This window comes from Pseudopipra pipra, chromosome 15 (assembly GCF_036250125.1).
Source record: "Pseudopipra pipra isolate bDixPip1 chromosome 15, bDixPip1.hap1, whole genome shotgun sequence".
NCBI lineage: Eukaryota > Metazoa > Chordata > Aves > Passeriformes > Pipridae > Pseudopipra > Pseudopipra pipra.
Genome location: NC_087563.1, coordinates 11,983,865 through 11,996,752, shown reverse-complemented (window position 1 = coordinate 11,996,752; position 12,888 = coordinate 11,983,865). Strand labels below are relative to the sequence as shown.

General features: G+C 51.4%; 1 protein-coding gene across 4 annotated transcripts in view; it reads left to right on the top strand.

Moving 5' to 3' along the window:
• The first annotated feature begins 2,865 nt into the window (after nucleotides 1-2,865).
• The window catches only part of CYFIP2 (cytoplasmic FMR1 interacting protein 2), a 53,885-nt gene continuing 43,862 nt past the window's right edge, over nucleotides 2,866-12,888 (top strand). For 3 of the 4 annotated variants that reach the window (XM_064671931.1, XM_064671929.1, XM_064671932.1), the window contains exons 1-4: nucleotides 2,866-2,981; nucleotides 9,670-9,810; nucleotides 11,823-11,912; nucleotides 11,993-12,070. In XM_064671931.1, the coding sequence (XP_064528001.1) occupies nucleotides 9,694-9,810; nucleotides 11,823-11,912; nucleotides 11,993-12,070 (285 nt within the window). In that variant the 5' untranslated portion in view covers nucleotides 2,866-2,981; nucleotides 9,670-9,693. Of the gene's footprint in view, nucleotides 2,982-5,206; nucleotides 5,271-9,669; nucleotides 9,811-11,822; nucleotides 11,913-11,992; nucleotides 12,071-12,888 lie in introns of all 4 variants that reach the window. The other variant, XM_064671930.1, reaches the window with a different exon arrangement.

The following is a 12,888-nucleotide window of genomic DNA, read 5'->3' as shown; positions in this document are numbered from 1 at the left end:
TTCTGGCTTTCTGAAATATCTCTGTTCCCCCGAACTATGGCTGTGTTCTGGGATTAGATTATTATGAAGTATTCAGAATCTCTGCAAATTCAGTAATTTACTACATAAGTTACTATATGGACACCAGATTTTTAGGTCTAAACATCCATTATGGTGGCTTTAAATTCTCCGAATCTTCATAAAATGGGGGTAGTAGTATTTGAGTGCTCCCAGAGGGTGTTTCCCCATGATAATTTACAGGGATCTTCAGGAATCTCAAAAGGTTAGTGCCTTACTGGGATAGCTGCATGATGTCAGCGCACTGTAACCCAGTTCTCTCCCACTAGAGCAGTGTCTATGGTGAGTTTAGGTGGGTGCCCTTCATGAGGCTTCACTGGATACGTTCCCCACAAAGTAGAGGTCAGAATACCAGTCTCCTGCTGCAAAGTGAGTAACCTTTCTCTGAATACCCCTTCCTTTCTTCCCCTTTCTACTCCTTAGAAAGCATTTGCCATCTGCTGAATGTTTAAGCCACTCCACCTTTACCCGATGGAAAAGTGTTTCAGCAAGGTGGGAGGTTGTGCTTGTCCCTATTTTCCCGCTGGGTGCACGGCTCTGCTGATGCTGCACACTTGGCTGGAGCCAAGGCCCAGAGCTCTATCCCAGCGTGTCCCCAACCTGCTGCTGCGATGGCCAGGCACAGGCACAGCCAGGCTGGCGTCCCTGCTAGGAAAAGGCAGGCAAGCAGTAACCTCATCTAGAAGGAGCAGCTGATGCTTCTCAGCGGAGACCAGGGGCTGGAGAGTGGCAGAATTAGCCATGAAAACCTCTTTCCTGGGCATGTGTTGGTCACCCTGGGGAAGTGGGGGTTGTCAATACACAATTACCTTAAAATCAGGCCTGATAAAAGTCTAGAATTTCCTGAAACATTTTTTAATGAACATGTTTTTATGTGATGTTTGGCTTTGTCCCTCTCTGAACGCTGCACTTGTCAGCGCGGATGGATTCAGGTGAATGGCTCTGCTAAATCTCACTTGGCAGCCACTTCAAATCCGTGTGTATTCTTCTGTTCAGCTCCTCCCACTATCGAGTTATCTCTCCCCTCCACCCCTCCACACAGAGCCAGCTGATGCACACACTCCTGAGTCTGTAGCTGCATGGGGCTGCTGCTTGCTGTCATACTTCCCAGCCTGCAGAGAGATCTGCAGGACAAATGCAGAGAAGCTCATTCTATTATTCTACAAGCTAAGACAACACGGAGCACAAAATTAAAATATTATTCTAACATTAATGGAATTCCCATCACTCTGAGCCTGGCTGATAATGGGACCAGATTAAACTGTGCAAAAAAACAGTCCACAGAAGTCTTTGTTGCCACAGTTTTCTTGAACTGACCTGGTTTCACCCATGGCCTCAGAGCAATATTAGCTGTAAAATCCTTTGTGTCTGCAGTACCAGTGCTCACTTACTGAATTTTTCTGCCAAGAATTAAATAGTAAAAAGAGGAATGATGGCTACAAGATGTTCTAGTCAAAGGTGAGATAGAGTCATAGATATCACAGAATCATAGAATAGTTTGTGTTGGAAAGGACCTTTAAAGGTCATCTAGTCCCACCTCCAAAGAAGAAACACTATTCAGGGGAAAGAGAAGGGTCTACTCCCAGAGAGGATATTAATACATTTTTTTTCAGGTGTAGTCCTCTCCTGTAAAACAAAGATAGTTCCTAAGACTGTCCTGCTGCTTTTCTAGTTTGCAGACCCTGGTGCCTTTAAGCCCATTGCATCCATTCAAATCACAGTAGCAGAACTGCAGTGTAAACTGGTGTCCAAGCTTCCCTGCGGAGTCAACACACACCCACAGGGAGCAAGCTCAGCCCCTCACTAGCATGGGCAACAGCAGCAATCTAAGGAATTAGAGGGGTCACTCTAATCCAGGAGGGGCAAGATAGTCCAGTTTTAGCATAGGCTGATGCTCAGGAAAGGAACACTGCCAGGGCCACCAAGGAGGTACATCTAGACCTGTATCTAGACCTCCATCAGTCCTGAGGTATCCACCAGTGTCTTTCAACAAGATAGTTCTATACAGGGCTTGTGTTAAGTCACCATGAGGCAATGTTCCTCTGAAAGCTGTGAGAGGTCCAGTTTGGATTTCACAGTAGATCTGAAGAGCTGTATTAGAGCTTTAAAAAGAAATATGAGCAGAAGGACTGGAAACCTGTCCCTGAAGAAAAGCCAGATGCCAAAAATGCCAAAAGGAAGACCTTTTGGATGTGGTGCTGACTCAGAAGTGGATTGGTGCTCTGAGCAAAGGCACTGCCTTCTGGTTTTGCCCCCCAACATGCTCAGTTATCCGAGGCTCCATATGTATTCTATACATACATGTATTCTGCAAACAGCATGTTTGTTAAGATGGTAGGTTAAACTTGACAATGGTCCTCCGAGGGGCAGAGCGGCTGAACACCCGATACCCAGCAAACACAGCAGCGGGGAGATGGGGGAACCCAGCCGGGTCCTGCCTCCTCAGGGACCCAAACCCGCTCTGCCAGCACCAGACCTCCGAGGGGCTGCAGCAGCTGCCCCCAGCCTTGTTCCCTCCGCGCCCCGGGTGGGGGTGGCTGGCGGCCTTCCCTGACCCCGACCCCGCCGGCGCCGCGCTGCCGCCAGCCCGGCCGGCCCCGGCGGAGCGACCACCGCAGGAGGTCCCCGCCGCGGGGGGAGAGCTGCGGGCCCCCCTTCCCGGTGAGGAGGGGGATGCAGCCCCCGGCCCCGCCGCGCATCCCCCGCGCTGCTGGGGGAGGAGCCGCCCGCGCCGCTCCAGCCCCTTCCCGCGGCGGGGGCCGGGGCTCCCCCCGCCGCCGCGCCGCGCGGAGGGGCCGGCGGAGAGCCGCGGAAGTGCACTTGCTGCAGCCATTTCCTGCTCTTTGTGCGGGCGGCGCGGAGCATCCCGCGGAGCATCCCGCGGAGCATCCCGCGGCGCGGAGCATCGCGCCCGCCGAGCGCAGGTGAGCGGGCGGGGGTGGGCGCGGGGCTGCGCGGGGGCTGCGCGGCTTCACCCCCTCCCTTCCTTTCTTCCTTCCTTCCTTCCTCCCCCCTCGCCGCCGAGCGCGGTGCCCCCGCCGCCCCGGGAGCGCGGAGCGGGGGCGGCGGGCGGGGGGCAGCGGCGGGGCAGGTGCCGCCGCCCCGGGAGCGGAGGGCGGGCGGGCGGCCCGGCCGGGCCGGGATGTGCGGGATGTATCCCACAATCCCTAGAGCTACCTGCGGCGCTCAGCCTGCCCGCAGCCGCGGCAAAGCGCCGGGGAAAAAATAGCGCAAATCCCCCTCTTCCCCCCCGCCCATGCCGGCCCCGCGCCCCCAGGACGTGGGAAGGGACCGAGCCCCCGGGCCCGCGGGCGCTGCAGGCCCCGCCGTGGCAGCGGGAGCCCGAGCCGGGGTGGCGGCGATGCTTGGCGCGGGGAGAACGGGGCGCGGAGGGGATGGCGATGATGATGATGATGATGGAGGAGCGGCGGCGCGCAGCGCCGGGCTGGCGGCGGGGGGCGGCCCCGGCGGGGGCTCCGGCCAGCTCCCGGATCACCCGTGGCGTGGAAATATGGTGTTCCTGGGGGAGGAGGGGGATGGAGGCAGCGAGGGAGGCTGAGCCAGCGCTGGGAGCGATGGCTGGAGCGGCGCCCGCAGGTTCGGGCCGTGGCGCGGGTCGGAGCCCCGCAGCGCCGGTCCCCGCGCGTGGGGCCGGGCAGCGCTCCTTTGTGCTCAACTTTACACCCGAGACCGCTGGAAATGCCTCGTGCCAGCCGCATCCCACCGGGCGGGGGTTCAAGGGATGGATTCCGCAGGAAATTTCCGTGGTTTGGAAAGACCGGGAAGGAACGAGGAGGAGGAGAAGAGGCGCACACTAAAGCCTCCCTGTGTGCCCGGGGCTGTTTTGGAGAAGGGGGCAGGGTGGTGGTTGTGTGTGCTGTCAGAGGACACTGCCAGCAGCAGAGCGTGGCCCCCTCTGCCATCTGCCGCTTTCCACGGGGGGTTCCTGCCTGGGGGCTTTGGATCACAAAGATTTCAAAGAATTAGGCTGAGTCGCTAAAGCCTCTGCACCCCTCCTGCCCCGAGATACCGAAACAAAAATCACCCTCATGTTTTGCATGACGACAGTTGTCTGGGGTTAGTCACAGAGATGGGTGACGAGCCCAGTATTCTGGTGTCACAGCCATATAATTCTATGGTAATTCTCTGCAAAGGATAATTCTTTTCTCCTTTGTACAGTTAATTGTTATTAATGAAGCCTGGGAAATATGCAAAATCTTCCGTTTTCTGACCAGGGTCTCTTGAGCAAAGCAGAATATGCTGATTTCATTATAATAATTTTGTTAACAAACAATTATCATCCTTGCATGAAAAATAGGAAGATTGGTTTTGGAAGATGAATATCTGGTCAACTATTAACAATGCTGGCCTGTATGATTTGGTTTCCCAAGAAGTGCTTTAACTGTCAGCAGTGGGGTTGCCTGTAAACTTGGTCAAAATTTTTCAACTCTATTGGAAATATAGCTTCACATACCTTCCTCTTTCCTTGACCCTCTTTCTTCGGCACCAGAAAAAAATATGATTCAGTTATTCTAAAAGAAATAAATTCCAAAATAATTATGTTGCTGAAAGACAAGGATGGCACAAATGCCTGGAACTCAGCCCTAATGGAATGGCATAAAATGTAGACTGGAGATATAGCTTCAGGAGTCATGCAGTTTGGCTTCCTTTTTTAATAGGAAGGGTGATTTCATGGTTATTAGCATCTGTGTCTGTGTAGGGCAGAGGCCCAGCTCTGCCAGCCTCATTCTTCTTGGCTGTGCTTATTTGCTTCTATAAAGGACCTCCTGACTGTGGTGACAGTTGCAATTACAAGTAATTCTTAGAGCGTGAGAGAATGAGTTGATGACATGCATCCTAAAACACAAGGGGCTTCAATCCTGTGCATTTTAGACAAGGGTCAAACTAAACTTTTGCACCATGAAGTTATTCTGGACTAAAAATATGTTGGTGGCCATAAGCATTTATCCTTCTGTTGCTGTGAGGCAGTGGGTACCAGGAACACTTTGCTCTTATGCACATAAGACTTCACTCTGCTTGGGCACTTGTTGGGACAGGACAGTTCATGCCCACTGATTAGATGCTATTTTTGGAGTAAGAGGGAGAAGCATTACCACAGGGGCAAAACTAAACTCTGTGACTTTCCCAGGTTACCCAGGGACTGGGCATCAGAGCTGAAGAAGAATCCCAGATCCTCAGGAGGTGACCAGAAGGTTTGTCCTCCTCCTTTGCATTGCCATCTCCCCAGCAAAAATCATTTTGCTGCTCATCTCACCCCAGACTTGCAGGACATGGACTCTGTCTGGGCAATTCCCATTTTTCCTTGCCTCCTTTCTTGCTTTTGGTAGCTACTGCAGCTCCGGTGTGACTGCTGTAGGAGCAGGCAAGCTGAAAATCCGGAACAGCCCGTGCCACTTCCTCAGAGCTCTCAGCTGTGCAGCTTTGGAGCTGAGCACACATGCATGCAACATATTCATTATGGCCTTGCTTTTAAAAGTCTTTCTTTGTTTCCCTAAGCTGCTTGAACAATAAAGTCGCCTCTGTGCTTCTTGCTGCAAAGAGAATGATATTGCACCAACACTTCTGGGCAAGCATTTTAGTGGGGAAGGTAGGATATGCCCTGCAACTTCAGATATCTGGGATGTCCGTCCTTACTCCTCAAAGCCTTACCATGTTGTCTGTAAAATCTGGCCCCCAAGCTGCTGCCACAACAGTCACTGTGTCAGGAACTTTTCATTTCAGGGTGGTGGGGCCGTGCCCTGTGCACAGGCCCTGCCTGACTGGCTCCCTGCAGTGTCTGGAAGCCCCAGTGCCTCTGGTATCATTTGGCTTTAGAAGGTGTATGAGATGGCCAGAGGGTTTGCAACTGAGATGTGGGACAGCGACAGGAAGTTTCTGCAGCAGAGGAGGAGAAAGTGTGGGCAACACTGCACTCATTAGTACTGATGCTCATCAGCAGAAGGGATAATCAGCCCAATGGCAGCATCCCTGCCCTGGGATTCACTGGGGTGGAGCTGGTTTCTGCCAGGCTCACCTTCAGTTTTGCCAAATCATGTAGGACCAGAGGGACTTTGGCCTCTGTGGCCAGCAGTGGGATATGGAGGTGGCTCTTGGCAGCCTGTATGGCTGTGTGTGAGTTCAGAGAGGCAGGATATGCTTCCTGCATGCAAGGGAAAGCCTCACCCCTCTGTGGATGTGTTATGACAGAAAAAAAGCCCTGTTTCTGGGCATGCTGCTTTGTTGCTCCCTGGATGGTGGGAGCCCAGCCCCACGGCCACATGTGCCCAAACACTGACACCAAACCACTGCCTCCCAGTGCAGCTGCCCCTGCCCTGAAGCCCAGGTGGTGGATGGCAGTTAAAGCTTTTTCATGAGTGTCCCCAGGGATCCCTGACTTCCTTGGGCTGGAGCCGCTTGGCTGCTGACAGATCACCTGACAGCTGCCCCCCTTGTCTCTGGACAGAGGGAGGAAGCTGGATTTGATGGGACAGCCCCCACATGTTTGTGTAAGAACCTTTCTGCAGGAAGGCGAGGGAGAGCAGTGTGGGTCTGTGGTAGTGGGGCTTCCCCTTCTGGCTCTCCCAGGCTGCCCCCGTGGTGGGGTGACACAGTGCAGTGCCCCTTGGACAGGAGAGAGCATCACTGATGCCTTCAGAGCCTTCCCCAGCCTTTGTGCAGTGCACAACCCCTCTAACTGCTGTATGCTTACACGTGGCAGGGGACCCCAACCAAGGACAGCCCCCCCCCCCAGCCCTACAGCCACCCCAAGGAGCAGGTGAGGGGTCACAGCAGAGGCAGATGGCAGGTCACTCACAGCTGCTCCTCTGTGGGTGATCTGGGGTGATGATCCAGGTCTGCTGGCTCTGGACCAGTAGCCCCTCTGTCACATGCTCCAGCTGTGAGGTTGCTGTCTGTGGCAATGTGCTACAGACACAAGACCCAGGGGAAGTCCTGGGTGACCACGCTGTTCCCTGTAGCCTCCGTTGTTTTCCCTGTTGGGCTTAAGAAAGTGTAGAGTGGAAATTAGAAGTCCCTGTAAAGACTCATGTATTAAACTCTCAAAATCTGTGTAGTTTTTCCATCTGCATCCGGATTCTTGCAGTGCTCAGCCATGGCAAAGCGTGGGGTGGGCTGATGGCTGATTGCACCTCTCGCTCACAATGCCTCGATGCTTCCTTTTCTATTCATGCATTTCCACATGCTGCCTCTCTTCCTCTGTTTGAGTGTGAGATCTTTAGGGCAGGGACTAACTTGGCCTCACAGATCTGTGTGCTGCCTGGCACAGCAGGACCCTGATGCTGTATCTGGGACTCTGTTTCCTGGTATGGCCCAAACAGCAGCAGTAATTTTGTCCCTTGAGTTGCTGAGCTCTTTGGGTGTCACAGGGTTATTGAGGAGATGTCTTTGATTACAGTAAACTGCCTTGCACAAATGGTCTTAGAATTGAACTTACAGAGAGAAATGGAGAATGAGCCCAAACAAACAGCCACAGCCCTCAAAGCTATAAAATGGAAAGTTTTGCCTTCTCAAGCCTGAAGTGTGTAATGCAGCATGAGTGAGTAGCAGGGGTGTTGTTCAGGGATCCCAGTGGTGCGTCCAGAGGTGCTGGAGGGTGGTGGTGGAGCAGGGTGGGTGGCTCCGTGGGGCTGGGCGAGCTGAGCCGCCGGCTGATGGGGAGCAGCACAGGGTGCCTGCAGGCAGGCAGGGAGGAAGCTACAGAAACGTAATGTCTGGTTTTGACAGTTGCTACAATTTGTAACAGGAAACCATTTTAGCAAAGAGGGGTGAAGAAGGAAACAGAAATTTGAGTGTGGAGGGAAAAAAGCTGCTTGAGATTTTGTTTTCTTCCAGGCAGTTATTCAATGATGTTTCAGTTGCGGGCACAACCAAACCGGTTTCTCAGCTGCCTGCTACCTTGGGGAGGCATTTGTGGAGGTGGAATGGGTTTTACCAGGCTCATACATATTCTTGCAGTCCATACATGCAGGCAGCAATGATGATGAGACACAGCAGCAGACTCATCCCTCTTGTCACTCAACATGAAACCACTCCAGTACTACACACAGAGTGCATCCCTCTTGGCAGTGGACCTTGCTGGGTCTGTGTGTGTCCATCTATGGATGTCCCAAAGCCATTGTCCTTCTGTGCTCCCAGTGCTGGAAATGAAGAGCAAACTTATACTCTTGGAAACAGTGACTCAACTGGTGGGGAAAAAAACCCTAAGGGATTTGTAGCAGATAATTGGCTGAGTATGGGCGCCCATAGAGCTGCTGTTGTGAGCAAAGGAGCTGGTGTGGTTGTACTCAAGAAGGGAGGTTATGCTGCTGTTGTATCTGGGTCTTGTGCAGTCACTGCTGGAGCCTTGTGTCCTGCTACTGTGTCTGCACTTCAGCAAGAGCTGCAAAAGCTTAGAGAAAAGCCAAAGAGATGATTAAAGGATTGGAAAACATGCTATGTAACAAGACAGGCGAAGAGCTTGGTCCGCTTGCCTGAGCCAAAGTGAAGGTTGCAGGGTGTTTTATTGAACTGTATGAGTATCTTGATGGGAACTTTGATAACAGAGAGCTCTGCTGTCCTGCAGATGAGAGTTATGAGACTCAGAAGGCTCACATTTGAAACTAGACAGGTTCTGAGTGAGGAAAGAAGCACTGAGGGGGTGATTTGCTAATTGAATGATATGTCAATATTTAAAGTATTCTCTCTCTGCAAATGTTTAAATGCAATGGGGTGTTTTTCCAGGAGACACAGGCTCTAGGTCGGGCACAGCTATTGCAGAGGATTAGGCATTAACCAGGGAAGCCCTGTGGCTGTGATTACACAAAGTGCTGAGCCTGGGTGACAGTGCACTTACAGCCAAGGTGAGTAGCAGAGGAGACGAGGGACACAGAGGTTTGTCCTGTGGTTCCCAGTGGGGCGCCTGCCTGGGGTGAGCGCCAGGGAGCTTTCAGAAATGTTTCCCTTTGATTTTATTTTGTGTGCAGCTGGCACTGTTGGCGGCTCCAGGGTGGGCTGGGAGTGACAGGGGATTCCGCGTCTGTGGTAAAGGCAGGGAAATTCTATTTTACAGCAACTTCTTTTTTGGCTGCTTGCAGTGCCACAGCCTGCCTGCACAGCACTCTTTCCCGTTCACCTTTGGGAGTGCAGTTGGTTGTTTACAGTTTCCAGCGCCGTTCATGTGTGTGAGAAGCAGAGCATGTGAGTGTCAGCATCTGTCATACTTTTCTAATCATGGTGCTTCGAGAGATATTCTTGATAGCACCACTTTGCATTTTGGAGGTTTCACTTGGGGCTGCTAAAGCTGCACTGCAACACCCAACTGTTTTCTGTCTCAGATAGTTTTGCATAGAGTTAGGAGAGAAGTGCCTGGGTGGGCAGTTGTGTTCCTCTTGTTCTGCATTCCTACTCTGCAGCTGAATTGTAGAAGGAGAGATGACATAGAGATGTAGGTTAAATACACAAAGAGAGGAAAATGAGATAAACTGGGATTTTATCCCCTGCAGTGCCAGCCAGTTGTGGGGCTGGTTTTGTCTTTCGGAACTTTCCCACTCGGTCTTCTGCCTGCTGGCTGGTTGTCTTGTCCAGCTATCACCCTCTCTTTTACTTTGGATTTAGTGTGGAAACTGAACATCCAGAACCATGACGACTCACGTCACACTAGAGGATGCCTTGTCCAACGTGGACTTGCTGGAGGAGCTGCCTCTGCCAGACCAGCAGCCATGCATCGAACCACCTCCCTCCTCCATCATGTACCAGGTACTTCAGCCCCCTGGGGCAGCGGGGAGGGAGGGTTGTTCCCGTAGCTCATGCAAAGCACGGGGCACATGGTGCTGTGAGAACTAGCCGAAAACATCCTGGGTTCAGCATGTGTAAGGAAGTGTTCAGAACAGATCTAGCCACAAATCTGTTCCCAAGGACTTTAAAAGGAAAACACCAGAGATTGGTGAAAGGGATTTTTAAGGCTGAGCAAAAATGAGGACCAGAGTGCATGAATGGGTAGGAAGCAGGAGATAAGATTTGTGATAACAGCAGAAAGTTCTCGGCAATGTTTTTTTGTGCACATATTTCTGTGCTTCCTTTTTATGACAGTGCTTGCATCTAAGCAGGGCGAGATCAAAGTTCTGCCTGACTTTTTGCTACTAGCACAGCTGGAGCTGCTGGTCGGGGGAGCTGCTGGCATGCAAGGGAGGGCAGCTGCTAGAATCATTTCTCTGCCCTGAACAACCTCAGATTTAGCTGCAGCTGCACTGACCAAGCAAAGCTTGGCGTGAGCCCAGGGCACAGCTCGACCTCCTGCTTTTGGTTACACAGTGGGATGCCTTGGCTGCTTGGCCAGCCACCACACCCTGCCCTATAGCACACACCCAGGGTTAAATATAATAGGGGGTTACTTTCTCCATCCTGCCACTCCTGAATTCATGGCTTACCCGTGGCAGTGTATAAATACACTCGTACTGTGATTGCTATGCCTTGTAGGCAGGGGTCTGGAATTACAGTATCTCTTTCAGCAGCTCAGACCCTGTGCTCATTCCAGAGCTTTAGTATCTTTATAGGTTATCAGACCCAAAGGCTGTTCTGGGCTGCTCAAATTTCAGCTCTCCCTGGAAAATCTTGATACCATTTTTTCCTTATTTCTTCTTTCAATAAATGTTTAGCCTTTGCCAGCATGTGTCCCATGGAGGGCTCAGGGTCCAGCCTTATGTCACAGCCTCCTTTCAGGACCACGAGTGTGTGCACACAGCTTGGCCTAAAAACCTGCTCTAAACTGGGTATGGGGATGTTGGCCAAGCCTGTTTCCTCATCATACTCCATTTGTATATAGCCCTCTCCCCTGCTAGCCAGAAATGCCTATGCAGGCTCAGCTTTTTTGTCACGTTAGTCACACGTGAAGTCCTGGAGGCATTAAGAAGAGTAGCCCTGTGGCCATAGGTCTGTGCTCCTGGCTTTCCTACTCAGGAAATCAGTTATTGAAGTGAGCGTGGTCACTGCAGCACTAATGCCATTGCAAGGAGCACTCTGGGTGCTTGGGACTTCTGTCTGCCCTGCCCTGCAGCAGATACCATCAGCCAGCCTGGGCGGAGGAAATTACCCGAGCACAGAGCGTGTGAACGGGCACTCAGTGCAGAGAGGCTGAGGAGCTGCTTTTCCATCCCCCACCTTCCAGTGCACTTTCTTGCTCTCCAACCCAAAGCAATATTGCAGCTTCCAAAGCAGCTGTTCATCCCCAAAAGGTTTGTGCTTGCAAGAGCAACAGTAGCACTGATAATAGCACCTGCATGAGTGCTGACTTTTATATTGTTTACCAGACAACTCATTCCCTGCCTTTTCGGTGTATTTATCCTTTGCAGTTCCAGCTGACAGGATGTGGTCTTTCCCTAGCAGCCAGGGCACAAACAGATATTAATGAGGCTGCATCTGTCTTTGAGTTACTAGGCTAAAATCCTTAGAATAATTGCTGTAGGTTTGGTCCATGGTGTGGCTGCAGTAAAGTTTGGCTTGATTTTACAAGGGTTTGTCAGTTTTAACTGCCATATTTCCACACATATAACCTGCAGGATTTCTTCTAATGAACATATGTGATTCAGAAGCATCTCAGGGTGTATATATGAACCTATTTCAGACCTAGAGGTGTGGCACCTAAATTGTTCATAGGCTATTCCCATTCCCCAAGACCCCTAATGATTGTGCTTTTTGCCAACACATCCCATATTAGACTGTATCAGGTGAGCAAACAACTAACTGTATTTTAATCCCTGTCTTGACCACAGGCTAATTTTGACACAAACTTTGAAGACAGAAATGCCTTTGTGACCGGCATTGCCAGGTACATCGAGCAGGCGACGGTGCACTCCAGCATGGTGAGTCCCTCGGGCACTGCCCCAGTGGTGCTGAGCCTGCAGTGCCTGCCCTGCACCACCAACACCTCTCTGTGTTTCAGAATGAGATGCTGGAAGAAGGCCACGAGTACGCTGTGATGCTCTACACGTGGAGGAGCTGCTCACGAGCCATCCCTCAGGTACTCAAGCCCTTCCCAGACAGGGGTGTTCCCAGAGCATCTAGTTGGTTTTGTCTTGAGCATGGCTTAGTTTGGAGTGGAGACAGAAGACCAAAAAAAGCAAAGAAAACTAAAGGAGATAAGTTAAAAAGAAAGACCACTGACTCTCCAAATTGTCTCCTCCCCACCAAAGTCTCAGCCACTGGGTTGAGTGGTCTGAACCACTCAGCCACTACTCATCAGCTGGTAGCTGTTTCAGAAGCAGGTCTGTACTACTCTGTACTACTGCACTCTCATGCATATGAGAGCTCCATCCCTCACAGCTCCTAGCAGTGCTTCTCACCTCAAACACACTCCCCACTAGCTGACTGCCTTACATACATTTCCTGGTTTCATGAGCCCCTCCCTGCCCCATGAAGTGGTTGCACCTGAAGTCCCACAGGACCAGCTTGTTTGTCTTACAGCTCCTAACAGAACTCAGCACAGCTCTGGTCCAGCACAGTGCATGGGATAGTGCTGTGTTTTGTCACTTGGGTCTTTATCCATGTATCTCTCTGGAGAACAGGTAGGCTTGGCTTTAATTCAAAGCAATTTTCTTATCAGTGCACCACCTGAATATTCTTCTCTCTCACGTTGTGAGGAGATCGAGCTTGCTTCAGGCAAAGGCAGTTTTTGGAAGTTGAGAGTAAAATCATCTGGTTTATATGACACTTTCTTCATACCTTTGTATGGTGTCATGCAGTTATAATGGTATCAAGAACTACAGCTTCAATTAAAAATTTTCCCAGTGCCAAGTGAGACTCTTGTGTTGTATGAAGAAGGGAGCCCAGGCAGGCTGG